Here is a 14,710-nt window from a genome sequence, read left to right on the forward strand (position 1 = left end):
ATATATATATATATATATATATAGATATATATGTATGTATGTATGTATGTATGTATGTATATAAACACACACACATATAGATAGATAGATAGATAGATAGATAGATAGATAGATAGATAGATAGACAGACACACAGACAGACAGAGACTGACAGACAGAATCAGGGAGAAAGAGAGAGAGAGAAATATGCACATGCATGCTTATTTATGTATATATGAATAAATATGTATGCGTTTGCTTGCATATAGTTACGCATGTATGCTTACAAATATAAATATATACTGCTGTGTGAAAAATATTTACACTTAAGACTACAGAAATATGAATTCTAGATAGTAACTGAGAGCGAACTAAAAGGTAACTTAAATAATGTTAGGTTTTCTAATATAAGTTTTATTCTGAAAAACTATTCCTTAATCACGCCACCGGAAAACACATTATATGCGAATGTCTGGTTATTAGTTTTAAATGAATAGACTGAAAATATTTAGGTATTAGCTCCTTCCTAGAGGGTGGAATAGGTAATGTGCTATTCATATGTAGTCAACAATCATTGAATTCTGTGAAGGCAATTCCCTTTGGCCTTTGTGTATTTATACGAAGAGAGAATAAGGTGTACTCCAATTTCGATAAAAATTCGTTAAAAAATCTGCTTAATACATGTTTTTATCTCTGGTTTTCAACGCACGATGCGTGTTGTATAGATGTTTCATAAAAATACATATGCGTGAGAAAATACAGATATGTATATATGTACGTATATGTGTGTGGGTGGGTGAGAGAGAGAATCTGTGTGTGGGAGTGTGTGTGTGTGTGTATGTGTGTGTGTGTGTGTGTGTGTGTGTGTGTGTTATATAAGTATGTATGTTTCTATGTATGTCAGTGTGGATATGCATGTCATGGCTGTATTACAACGAAAGAGACTTCTTCTACTTCAAGTAACATAATAAAGGATTTATTATTTTCTCTCAGACTTCAGTTTTGAAAGAATCAGTTTGCTTCCAGTAACAAATTTGCTTGATTAAAATAAGTTTGAGGTGTAATCTTTGATTTGAGACAAATTTCATTTTAAAGATCTGCACAAAATCACCCACTCATAATTCTTTTTCGGAACTGTGAATCTCGAAAAGTGTAAAGCTATAAATAATTTGTATGCGTGCAAGTGTGTGTGTACGTGTTCGTGTATGGATGTGTGTGTACATAGATGTGTATGTATGTATGTATGTATGTATGTATGTATGTAAGTATGTACGTATGTATGTATGATTGTGTGCGTATACCGCGTGTATGGAGTCGAATGTAGGAGATTAAATGGGGTGCATAAGACAGTGGGGCGGTCCACAGTTTGCTTAGGCATTGGTGGTTAAGCACTCTGTTCTTGGTTGTGGGGCAGTCAGTGTTAAGGAGCAGCCAATGGTAGCGTAGTTTATCTGGATTGTCGACAGCCAGTGGTTTGAAGAGGCATACCTCTGATGACATCAATAATTCCATATTCCCTGTTGATACAACTACAGGTTTATGGAGAACGTGCAGTCTTTCACAGAGGCAGAGTTGGTAATTGCGGTGCCGGTTGAGTAGGGTAGAGTACTGTCCATGGTGGTGCATTCAATGATGGGAGTTTCATTCCGGAGATCACGCAGACTCCAGAGATGGACTTATTTCTATCCCTGCATCTAAATGATTGCATATATGGTGTATACCTTTCCTTGAAAAGTCATTGGTCGTCGTGTCCCAGTGATGCCATCGAAGGGTGTGAGGATGGAGCTATAGACTACAGCTCTTGAGAAGCAAAATCCTTCTAGCTATAAGGTCTAGGAAGTTCCAAGTTTGGTTTGAAAATTGTGCAGATGCATGTTTGGGAGTTGTAGCGAGTAATGTTAGAAGCAAGAATATATAAGAAGTAGATGAGCTTGACGTTATGCATATTGAAGAGTTTAAATTTCTTGTGTCCTCGGGGAAATGATTCTCAGTCAACAACAGAAAGCAGGGCACGTTGGTGGAAACTTATAGTTGAAACGGACGGCTGAACTAACACAATTCAGTCTTTGTACGTCATGTAAGTTAGCACTTGCCCGTTTTCAGGTTTCAGATCACGTAATGAAGTCGACCGTGGACAAGTTGGTGGTAGCTTTTACGGACAAGTCGAAGTCGAATTATTAGAATATTTTTATCTAGTCCTTTCATAATGTGGAAAAATTTTTATTAGATCCTTTCTATAGTGTAGCCGTTCACATGGTTGACAGTGCCAGGCTGCCGTACTTTTAAAACGCTGACTTTTGTTGGTGCTTTCGTTTCACGAGGGTTTCCAAAATGAATAACCCGACGAGATCGAAGATCTCAGCCCTTAATAGACTCCCATAGAAACGTCGAATAATGGATCACTTTCTGACTTTACCCAGAGGGAATCATTATGAACCATGATTAATTTTCTGTTGTTCATGATGATTCTCACATCGAAATCGCTTATATTGGTGATTTGCTTAGCAAAATGAAGGGCCTTGAGGAGAAGAGCTTTCGCTATAGAAGGGTAAAAGTCTACGGTGTGAAACAGAGTGATTCTGCAGGCTGATTTATTCTTGTTACTGCGGTACCAGTCGATCGCATGATCGACTGTGCTGGAGTCGCATTGAATCAGCTCTGTAGCATTTTTCATATCAGAGATGATGGTATCGAGGGTGTGATTAGTGGCAATGCCTATCTCACTTTTACATGGTTTGCTCAGTCTGCGTTCGGGTTCGGGTAAAAAGTAGGTTTGTTAGTCTTAAGAGTAATGGGGGCCGGATCGGGTGAAGTGTCGGTCCTCACCACTTCCTCACTAAGGAGAATGACTATCTCGTTCGCTTCTGTATTTCTGTCATTGTATGTGTAAGTGCTAGTCTTGTTGTATGTCTTGATGATCGTCTTTGTAAGACGTCTTGCGTGTGTGGGTTGCTTGTTTCATAAATGGTATTTGTTTCGTTTGCGGCGATATGCATTTTAGGCGATCGCTTTATTTTTGACATGTAGTCAGTAAATGACTACATATTTGAGGAAAAGATTAACAACACGCCAAAACGGTCACTTCATTATGATTTTCTATAAAGGAACTCCTTTATTCGGGAAGAAAACCATCAGAGTTATTTATGTATGTAATGGTAGACGGATAGTAGATTCCAGACCTTACTCTTGACGATGCTTCTAGTTTTCTCCCGTGAGACGCGTTACATAGCTTCCTGGTTGGTATTTGGATGTTCGCCAATGAGTACGCAACGACTTTCTCTCCATTGAAAAATGTCAGTCAGACGTTCAACAGGGTGTGGAATATTTGTACGAGTGAGTAGACAAGCGAAAGAGTAAGGCACTCAACACATTTAATAAAAGAGTTTTATATATATTATTGTTATTGAAAAACTTAATTCGGCTCCATGAGCGTAACCTTTCGCAGGCTACAAATAGAAATCGAGCTCGTTCAGGCTCAAATTACTGAATGAAGGAACACAGGGAATCCAAGATGACAACTAGAAATGGATTACTATCGATCATAAATTCAATCGATTAGAAGTGAGATCGGCATTTCAGCGATACTAGATGCATTAGAAAGGAAAACTTCTTGGATCGCATGATCGAAGATACATATTAGTTTTTGATGGAATATTGTTTTCTCCTTTTTATAAAATCTGCGAAACTCCACCCGGCCCCTCTATATATATTCTTTTATTCTTTTACTTGTTTCATTCATTTGAATGCGGCCGTACGTGAGCACCGCCTTGGTGGGATTAAGTTGAACAAAGTTACCCCATGAATTATTAATTTTTGAGCCTAGTACTTATTCTAGCGGTTCCTTTACCGAATCGCTAAGTTACAGGGACGTAAATACGCCGACATTGGTTGTCAAGCGGTGACGGAGGACAAACACAGGCACAAACATGGATACACACACACACACACACACACACACACACACACACACACACACACACACATATATATATATATATATATATATATATATATATATATTAGGTTTCCGTCTATTAAATCCAACCAAGGATTTGGGCGGCCCAAGACTATAGTAAAAGACATTTGCTCAAGGTGCCACTCAATGGGAGGGAACCAGGAACAGTGTGTTTGGGAAGCAAGTTTCTTACCACACACCCACGCCTGCGTCTACAGATACACACACAGACACACACACATATTAAGATTAAAATTAATGAAACTCTCTACGAAAACTTATGTCAACACGACATAAAATTCTACAAAAGAATTATTGGATTTACCTGTCTTGCATGACGATTTACATATGTATTGGACCATCCCACAAATAGTGCGGATTCTTTATAGTTCATTTATTTTTCAAAATTAAGATAAACAAATTTAAGATAATCTAAGATCTCCCTTATTTTCTACAATGCACTTCCATCTATCTGGTAGACTTGCAAGGACCCTCTTTCAAAATTCACTTGTTCGTGACTAAAAATACTCCTCCAGTACTGTTCTGACCTGATAATCAGACGGGGCAATGTCCGGCGAATATGGTGGGTGGAGCATCGCTTCCCATTCAAACTGTTCCAGGCTTTCGAATTTCATCCTCGCTGTATGTGGCCGCGAATTATCCTGATGGAAGAGCACCTTTCGTCTTGAAGCAAAAGATGGTCGTTTTTCTTCTAGCGCTGAGTTAAGTTGTTCAAGCAGCTCACAGTAGATCGCATTTGTTATCATTTGGTTTGGGCTTAAAAATTCGAAGTGGACTAAACTTTCATATACCACCAAACAGATGCCAACACCTTACTTGGATGGCGACCTTCTTTAGCTTGGGGTGCCGATGTTTCTCCTTTCTTTCGGCACTTCACATTTTTATAGAGAGCCCATTTCTCGTCTCCAGTCATTATTCGGTCCAAAAAGAGGTCCATTCGTGAGACGTGATAGCAAAGAAGAGCACACATTCACTCACTGCGCGCGTTTAGACTCGAAAAATTTGCGAAGAACCCATTGCCTGAATTTGCTGACTTTTCCGATAGCATGCAGTTGTCGATGAATGGTTGAATGACGGAAATTTAAACGTCTCTGCTATGATGAGATTTTGTTCCACCAGTGTTTGTAGGACATCTTTCTTGAGCTCTACAGATCTTCCAGGACGCGAACCATTTTCTAGTCTGTAGATTCCCTCTTGGAATTTATGGAACTACTGTTAACACTGACTTACGCTTATTATCTGACCCCCATATACTGCATCAATATTCCTCACACTTTCCGTTGCGTTGATGCCTTTATTGAACTCATAATGTAAAACATGTTGATTAAGTTCCCTTGTCACTTCCATTATAGCTTTTAAAAAGTAACTGTTGAAATAGAATCGCACTCTTAAAAACTTGCGCTAAGAATAAATTCAAGGTAAAATTGCTACCTGCTTTTATAGCAAGCTGATGCAGGTTTTTTTTACACTATATCCGTGTAGTAACAATAAACATTAACGAAGCAGGGTAACAAAAACGTAACAATCCAATAGATTCTCCATGAACTATAGACAAACCAACAAACGATATGCCGACAAACTACCAAAACGACACCTTACGACTTCCTGCAATTAACGCCTAACCTCCCTCCATCTCTCACTCAAACTGCTACTATTTATAGTCGTCCTCTCAAGTCTATTCTCGCAGGAGGTGTCGTGAATCTCGACACAACACAAAATTGCTTCAATTGACCCTGCATTAGAAATCATTAATGTTTTCTGTTGTTGATAGTTTTGTCATATAGTTCAGTGCCTTGTTTTCCTCTCACATTTCTCACAAGATGATTATTAGCAGAAAATAGATTAATCGTTTTGATTGAATGCAGTAAAATTTCTACTCCAGCAGAAGATGGTCAGATAAAACTTTCAATTTTTTATATTATATTGAGTATGTAAATGTATTTACATGCTTATATCTCAGTGACTTGCATAAGCTTTGTAAATATGATCACAAAAATCATATAGTATATCATAGAATGTCTTTTAACCAGTTTGATTTTTTCTCAAATGTTAGATCAACTAATTAATGTTATTAATGTTCATACAATTAAAATTGAAAACTTATCTATTAAATGATTATGATTTTCCAAGGAAACCAGAACTGAGAGAATTTGATATTCACCAAATGCTACATCACTTTGGTCGATTCATTTCAGAGTAATTAATATAACAAGTTAACCAGGATACCTTAAGACAATTGGCGATCTGCTTAAGACAATTGTCGATCCAAATTTCGTTAATAACAGATTGTACATATAAAAACAAAAAAAAAATAGATTGAATGATGTTTCAGGCATATTATATCTGAAACTTATGCATACTGGATACAGTAGGATTTTATATCAAGATAAATCAACCCCGTCGATTTTGCATAGGGATTACACAATTGCAATAATCATTACAATACATAAATTATTCTTAGATGTCTCTTTGCCTCACCCACTTCATATGTAACAAAATATTTTGTGTATTGAAGCAACGAATCTGATTGAAGTTATTGCGTAACAAGTTTGAAAACGAAGGTTATTATTTTACATGAAATGAGTAAAGGTATACATAAATATATATTTCTTATTTAAAATTTTAAAAGCCTAATAGTTATATGTTTTAGTTTAAAACATTTTCTTCGATTGCATAATAAAACATGAGATTTTATTTGTTTCTTAATTTCAATTATTATACAATGAATTCCTTTCCCTCTTTAATTGTGTTTTATCAACATAATCATTGACAATTCGAAGTGATTCTATGATTTCATGAAATTAGTTAGCTTTTCAACGTTTTAGTGTATAACCAAAAGGAGAGGGCAAAGAAAGTGTGAGGGAGAAAGGGAGAAAAAGTCGGTGTATGTTTATACACGAGTGTGTTAGTCTGTGTGTGACTGAGTCGTTTTAATACATAAATATTAAACTAGTCACCCGTTTCACTAAATCTATGTATTGATTATATATAGGTGTACAAGTATTGACAAGCTTCAGCGAGCAAAAACTTAATTGCAAAGTCTTTACAGCTTACTTTTGAAAAGCAAATATGTCCAAACGCTGTTGACTATGTCAGTCAGAGTTTAAATGAAACGGAAAATTACATCAATTTGAAGATAAAAATTTTCATAGCATCATCGAAAATAAACTTTCGATGTATTTTTAATGTTAAATTCACTTTCATTTATATTTTTATTTACATTCAGATTCCTTTTGTTCCCATTAAACATTGATAATTAGCAACTGCGATATAAATTGGCATCATACACACATATATGTGTGTGTGTGCGTGTGTTTACATATAAATACATACATACATACATACATACATACATATATATATATATATATATATATATATATATATATATACGTATATATCGAGAGAGAGGGAGATATGTATTTGTGCGCTTGCATGTGTGTGTATATGTCTGAGAGAGAGAAAGAGTGTGTTCATGCGTGCCTGACACAGTTATTTATGGATTTTTTTGTATATTTTTAAAATTCATTTTCTGTATTGGGTGCTATGACGAAGCAAATTTAAATTAAGTGTAAAAGAAAGAAAAATAGAAATGATTAGAAATGTTATTTGAATGATATCGAAAAAAAATATTTTTTGATAATATCTTCATAAATCAACAGAAAGTTGCCAAACAGATTGAAAATATATAATTATTCGTTGTATAAAGATCAAGAGAAAATATATAAGTTGTTTTGTTATACTTTTTAATTGCTAGTGTAAATATATTATTTATGCTGTCAAACAAAATAATAATGCCAGCAATAACAATATTATTACCACCAACAATATTAGTAGAATCGTCATCGGAGCATTGCCAAAATTACGTTGTTAGTTCGAATCCTTGGAGTGATTGACAATGTTCCTTTACACTTTCGGATTCGCATATCAATCAAAGTTTAGTGATCGTTAAATATATTGATTCCATCCCCGAACTTCATGGCTTTGAGTCAATCTTAAAAATGTTCATCCTTATTGAGGTTAAGTCACGATTTCGTAAAACATGCTGGAATTGTTATATTTACCCACTTATATCTCTTTAATGTGATCGGTATCAATACCGAGCTGAATGTGAAATGCTGCACTGATGAATGATTTCGTAGACATTATTTGATGCTTTATCATACACTAACTAAAGAGTTGAGGACACTTCTAAAATATTTCGTTTGGTAACAATAGATCACATCAGGTCAACCAATTTCTTACGTACGGTTTTTTTAACATGCTTTCAAAGTTATATTCTTGTTCTCATTACTGTTCGCCAGTCAATCGGTAGAATCGTTATCGCGTCGGACAAATTGCTTAGTGGGCAAACTGCTTAGTGGCCGGAATAATTAGAGCATCAGAAAAATACTATGTGGTATTTCTTCAAGCTCTTTATTATCTAAGTTGAAATTTCACGGAGCAATTCATAAGATACCAGTCAATCTCTACATGCAGTGATATCGATTACACCTTGCTTACAAAATTGCTGCAGTTGAACCTGCATTAGAAAACTTGATATTTTTTGACGTTGAAACTTGTGCTTTGTAGTTCAATACCTTATTTACATCTTGAATCTACTGTTTCACAAGGTTACACAGGATAGATATTGCTAGTTTGAGGATAGTACCATTCGTAATGTGTTTTTGTTAAAATTTTATAGGTTAATTATTCCACTTCACTTCCGATTAACCCCCATTCTCCATTCCTTATGGTATAATATGCGTGGTTACGTCACATATTATGAATATCTCAATGCTGGACTATTTGAGAGGGCTTTATTTTGCATTGGTGTGTCCAATAACATGACAACATTAACTTTGTTGGAAACTATCAAATCATAAAGAATGAAATGTCCGATTTTGAACTGAAAATTAATTTTACTTTATCTCAAAAAAAGCAATGTAGTTAATCAAAGTATTCACCTAAATTATCAACACAATTGTGCCATATATCGGTTGCTTATATATACTAGCAGCAAAGAAATCTGGAGAGTAAGAGGTGATGAAATCACGAACGGCTGTTTTTACACCTTCAGATTAGAATTTTTTCCTTGCAAAAAGTTGTCTAATGCCTGGAAAACGTGCTAGTCAGTTGGTGCAAGGTCTGGTGAATATGGTGGATAACAGAGTATGTCCACGTTCAGTTCCTGTAACTTGAGTAGCGTTCTTTGTGCAACATGTGGTCGTTCTTTGTGCAACATGTGCAAAAGAATTGGCCTGTCTCTCTTGACCAATATCGGTTGTTTAATTGTAATTCACTCACGATTTCCTCCAGTTGGTTGATGTATACATCCGCTGTAATTGCCTTCCCACGTCTCATAAAGCTGTAGTGGATGACACGAGTGCTAGACCACTAAATAGACACCATTAGCATTTTTTGGTGAATATTCTTGTTTGAATTGTGCTTTGGCACTTCCTCTGTATCAAACCACCGTGCAGAACGCTTGCAATTGTTGAAAAGAATCCATTTTTTACCACACGTAACAATAAGATGCAAAAATGGTCCGCATTTATACTATAACAGCAAAGAACAGCAAGTTTCAAGACGACGTGTTATTTGATGCTCGTTCACTTCTCCAGCTTCTTTAGTTTGCCGATTTGTTTCAGATGGTCCAATACAGTTGGAATCGAAACATCAAGCCTTGCTGCCTACTCAAGCGTAGTTTGAGATGTATCCGCTTCCACTACAGTTTGCAGCTCATTATTATCCACCTTGGCCTCATGTCTAGCACGGGGTTGACTTTTAAGAGTAAAGTCGCCAGACCGGAACTTCTCAAACCATCGATGTACAGTACGCCCATTCGCCACATTTTCACCAAAAACCTCACTGATGTTTCGAGTTGTCTGGGATGCATTGGTTCCACGACAGAATTCATATTTGTAAGCAACACATTGGTTCACAAAAACTGATTTATAAGAGAAAACTCACAATATAATCAGACACCATGAATTGCATTTCGAAAAGTGATGACGTAATTCTTCAGTGTACTAAAACAAAGAATTGTCGGGATAAAACATTAGACTAAACGCATGTCAAATTTTGTGCATAGGAAAATCAGTCATTTCATTCTTAATGACCTGATATTTTAGTTTTTGATCATGCCTACTTTCAGATTTTCTATTGTAGGTATACTACTATCATTTTATAGTAAATCTATTTGTTTACTGCAAAACTGGACAGCTGGAGATGATGTGGTCAATGTCTTCTTCAAAATGTCCACAAATCCTACTCATTATCGTCCATTTTTGATAGTATGATTGTGGTATGATTTGGTGCTATGACATTGATCATCGATTAGCCACAGCAATGCCTCTGTCCCTGCTTTGACGCTGTTTCTTGTACAATAACAAACACGCTTAGAAATAGCCAACATTAAAAAAAAACCTAGGAATAGTATGGCAAAATAGTAGAATGGGATTTTTGACCAGGAAAAGTTGTGCTCTCTGTCTATTAATTAAACGTGTGGTTTAAACTTACCAGTTTACTACCACGAAGTGGAACCCGGAGGAGGGAACAAGGATAGCAAAGTAACAATTCGAAGACACACAAACAAATGAAGCGCAGGAAGAAATAAGCAAGTGGAACGCATGAATACACGAAGATGTTCCCTTCTACTCCGTGAAGTTCAAGAAATTCACGGCTCTTAGTTATGAGCTGATGGACCTATTATTGAGACGACGGAATGAATGATGTATATGATAATTGGAAAGAAGACTGAGTGAAGTTTTGTGAAACATTTAAGTGCTACTCACAGACACCTTGTAAAGGTTCGTTGTGGGGACCCAAGTACTAGACGTTAACCGGGTATCACAGGGATTGCACGTTTCAGCGTTATGATTGTGCTTTGGTGGTGGCGGTGACGGAGCTATCTAGAGGGTGCAATTTACTCGTATAGTAGCTGCCATATCTGACGGTAACACCACCATTATTTGCTACTTCGGTTATTAGAGTAGCCTAAACCCTTGGCTAGATAGGGATAGTGCGCTGAGCACTGGTCATAACGCTAGATGTAAAGGTTCGCTCCCGTAGGGAGGTTCCGAAATGTTCTAGGGTTACTGATTGAGAGTTGCGAGTTAGATCGTGTCCTGTTTCCGTAATAAGTGTCATTCGCATTTGTATCAGTTTCAATTACTAACTCTGAGTTATATCGATAATATCACATTATCGAATTAATCGCAATTAATCGCAAATTCGATTTCGGAAAAAGTATATAACTCTTTATGCCAGTTAATAGTTAATTGGCATTTTTTCGTATACTGCTCTCTATATTGAGGATTAAATATGCAATATTTAGTATATAACTTACATATTTAATTGTCTTAGTATAGCGTATATCTTCCTTGTACTGTTTTTCATTTATACGTGCCTAGGTATTCTTACATCTCCGGTAACACGTTAGTAATATTAAAATAGTTCAAGTCGGCAAATGACAAAGTTGTTAAGCACGCCGGACAAAATGCTTAGCGGCATTTCTTCCATCTTTATGTTCTAAGTTAAAATTCCACCACGGCCGACTTCGCCTTTCATCATTTTGAGGTCGATAAAATAAGCACCAGTTAATCACTTGGGTCGATGTATTCGACTGAGCCCCTTCCCCAAAATTGCTGGCTTTGTGCCAACTTTTGAAACTAATATTGATATATTTCTTTGCATATGCCTATCATAGCAAGTAGATGAAGGAATATTTTTTTTTAATGTAAAATCGGAAATTTGTCATTAATAAATTTATTGATTTCATCAATACAAGACACAGAGACCATGCAGGCGAGTAACTGCGTAAATGGCAAGACCTGAGATAAAGTCACTTGTTAAACGATAAAGTGATATGCATGAAGTAAAATCAAATAGTGTCGAAATCTACTTGCTGATTTTCAAAGAAGAAATGTCGTACACTACATACTCGCATAAAGTAACACACTAATAAACACACACGTACACACACACACACACACACACACACACGCGCACACACGCACGCACACACACACACACATACACACACACATACACACACACACACAGAGTGCGACAGACATACAAACAGACAGGCAAGGAGACAGGCAGACATGTGCATGCATATATAAATCTACTCTTTGGTTCGATTTTAATAGTTTGTGATTCTGAGAGCAACGACACTTGAAGAAAGAAGTGAATTGATGATGATAAAAGTGTCAAATGGCCCCACAATGTATTTATTAACTGTTTGATAGTTAACCAGGATAGCTACTCTCATTGTAAATTGCTCATTACTTATAAGAATATTCTGGAGTCAAATGTCAAAATGTGCACAGTAATTGCCTGTGCAAGGGAACAAATGAATTTGAAGTTTGAAAGTAGTAAAATTGTGAATCCTGTCATAATGAAATTAATAAACACTAAAGCGTACACAGTTCTGACTGTGAACAAGTTAAACACAAAAACAAATATCAACAGTCACAATAGCTGGCGACGAAGGCTCAATTTGCAATCGCACTCAAATTTGAAGTCAGAAAATATTGTTCAGAAATGGTAATAAAAAGGGAATTTCAGGGTTGTTTAGCACCTTACTGGTTCCTGATTGAGAAGATCAAAGGCTTCCAGTATCGATCATCACTTTCTCCTCTCCCAGATTATTTGCCCACATCCACTTTGAAAATTGTTTTCATACTGTCGGCTGTGAATTGCGTGAAATTCTGTTGTTGTTGTTGTTGTTGTTGTTGTTTTAAGTGAGCGGCCACGTGGAGATGTCCTTGTTTCGTAAACTACAGAGTAATTCCACAAGATGTGTATGTACCCTGCAGTATATTTAATCAATAAAGTTAACCTCTAGACGTTGTTCATTTCGAAGGAAAATATTTGTCAAAATTTGCACTATCATGACAAAAGATTGACAACATAACAAAAACAACGTTTGCACAAAGGTGTACACGAAATATAAATATGGGAATGAATATGAATGAACATTTTAATGACTTTTAGACGTAACATAGAAAAGATGGCCAAACTTTAGCAACAATGGCATCAATGCCAGAGAAAATGGACTCGCGTGTGAGGCCCTTTTTGTATCATTTAAAAATGAGAGGCTGGAAATTGGAAAGATACTTCATTACAGTTATCACAGAGAATTTGCGCCGTAGAGATACGGTCATTTTAAGTGAAGTTGGATTTAGATCGTGGTCGTCTTCGAAGCAGAAAACAGTCAAGTGTTAAATGGTCAGTAGAGATATCCACGTAGGGACGCGAAATTCTAAGTGTCCCATGTAGACACAAAACGTTATCAGAATTAGATTGTGCAGTGAGTGTTTACAAAGAAAAAACACTTAATACCTGATCATTCAGCATAAATATAGCTCTGCCGCTACATACACGATAGCAAAGTCGTTTGAAGGCTTTCTGCCTACAAATGCAACTTAATCCAAAACAGAAAAGCATTTAAGATGAAATGTGAAAGGATTAAAGAATTAGAACCTGTTTAATTGACTAATCCTTGCCCGCAAAATCTCTAACGCTGTGCCCACGTTAGAAGCGCTCTTGTGCCTATAGTAGAAAGGATTATTATCATTCAAATCTTTATCATTATCATTTCTCATTATCACGGATTTTGTTGGCACTCCTGGAGTCTTGAATGCGTAACGAGCTTGCTACCTTCAGCCTACAGCACCATGTTATTCGTTCTTTTCAACTATCTAATACTTTCCTGGCTATTTTGGTCTTGTCAAGGAGGCCAATCTTTTGTAACAGTTCTACAGGGCACTCTTTTCCAATTACCTTTATATACCTCTTGATGACTTCTCATAGTGTTCTCAAGGACCCAACAACAATTGGCACTATCTTCATTTTTTTCCTTTTCCATAGCCGGGCTAATTCGTACTTAAAGGGTTGTATTTATCTATCTTTCCGCCTTACTTTTTAACTAGTTTTGTGTCAACATCATCTATATAGAATATGCGGTACATCTTGTCGACTGCCAATAGATACGATCTATTATGGTGTAGTACCTGATCTGTTTCGATTGGAAAATGCCAGCAGATTTTCCAAGTCTCAGACTCCACCAATATTTGTGGCTTGTGCTCCTAATACGTTATGCATCTCTCTAGCCCCCCACTTTTTGCATGGTTTCTAATATAGCACTTTCGCTACCTGATGGTGTCTAGAGCATTCGTTCGTGATATGGGCAATGATTTCATCCACTCTATTATAGATGTGACATAGCGGAGATACTTGCTCATTCCTAAGGTTGACCCTCCAGCCCGTGGCCAAATCTTGGTCTTGCTCCGCCAGTATCATGCTCTGGGTCTCTTTATTCAGTGTTCTGCAGCCAGTCGCACCTATTTTTTCCAGCGACTTTTGTTGTGGCTATATGGAATTGATTCTGTAGTCCCTTCTTGCGTAATTCTTCTTCATGTCCGTTTTGGATTTCTTTCGTTGCTTTTCTTATTTTCTTTGCTTTCAATGCTCCCGGGTTCCTAACTGGCACTAGCAAGATTTCGTTACTTTGAGCTAGGTATCTCATTAAAATCTTCAGTTTGATACACAAGCAGTCTTCCACACTCATCTATCACACTCCTTTATTTGCTCTCTTCATGTATAGGCTATCAGTGTTTTCACGTGGATGATAGGCTCCATGAACCATTAGGATATTTTTTTGACTTCCTAGCCATCTCCTTTTGCTCCCCCTCTGTCCACTTCAAGATTTCTGCGTTATACCAAACTACTGTGACTGCGCGAGAGTTTATTATGTTTATAGCATTC

The 14,710-nt window shown here is 36.6% G+C and overlaps 1 protein-coding gene across 1 annotated transcript; it reads right to left on the reverse strand.

Annotated features, from left to right (window-relative positions):
• Positions 1-9,627: 9,627 nt before the first annotated feature.
• On the reverse strand, positions 9,628-13,811 carry LOC106871821 (histone-lysine N-methyltransferase SETMAR-like). Its single transcript, XM_014918472.1, has 2 exons — positions 13,727-13,811; positions 9,628-9,884 (listed from the first exon to the last, which is right to left on the reverse strand). The coding sequence occupies exons 1-2, from the start codon at positions 13,809-13,811 to the stop codon at positions 9,628-9,630; spliced, it is 342 nt and encodes a 113-aa protein (XP_014773958.1).
• Positions 13,812-14,710: the final 899 nt, after the last annotated feature.

The sequence above is a fragment of the Octopus bimaculoides genome, chromosome 9 (genome assembly GCF_001194135.2).
Source record: "Octopus bimaculoides isolate UCB-OBI-ISO-001 chromosome 9, ASM119413v2, whole genome shotgun sequence".
NCBI lineage: Eukaryota > Metazoa > Mollusca > Cephalopoda > Octopoda > Octopodidae > Octopus > Octopus bimaculoides.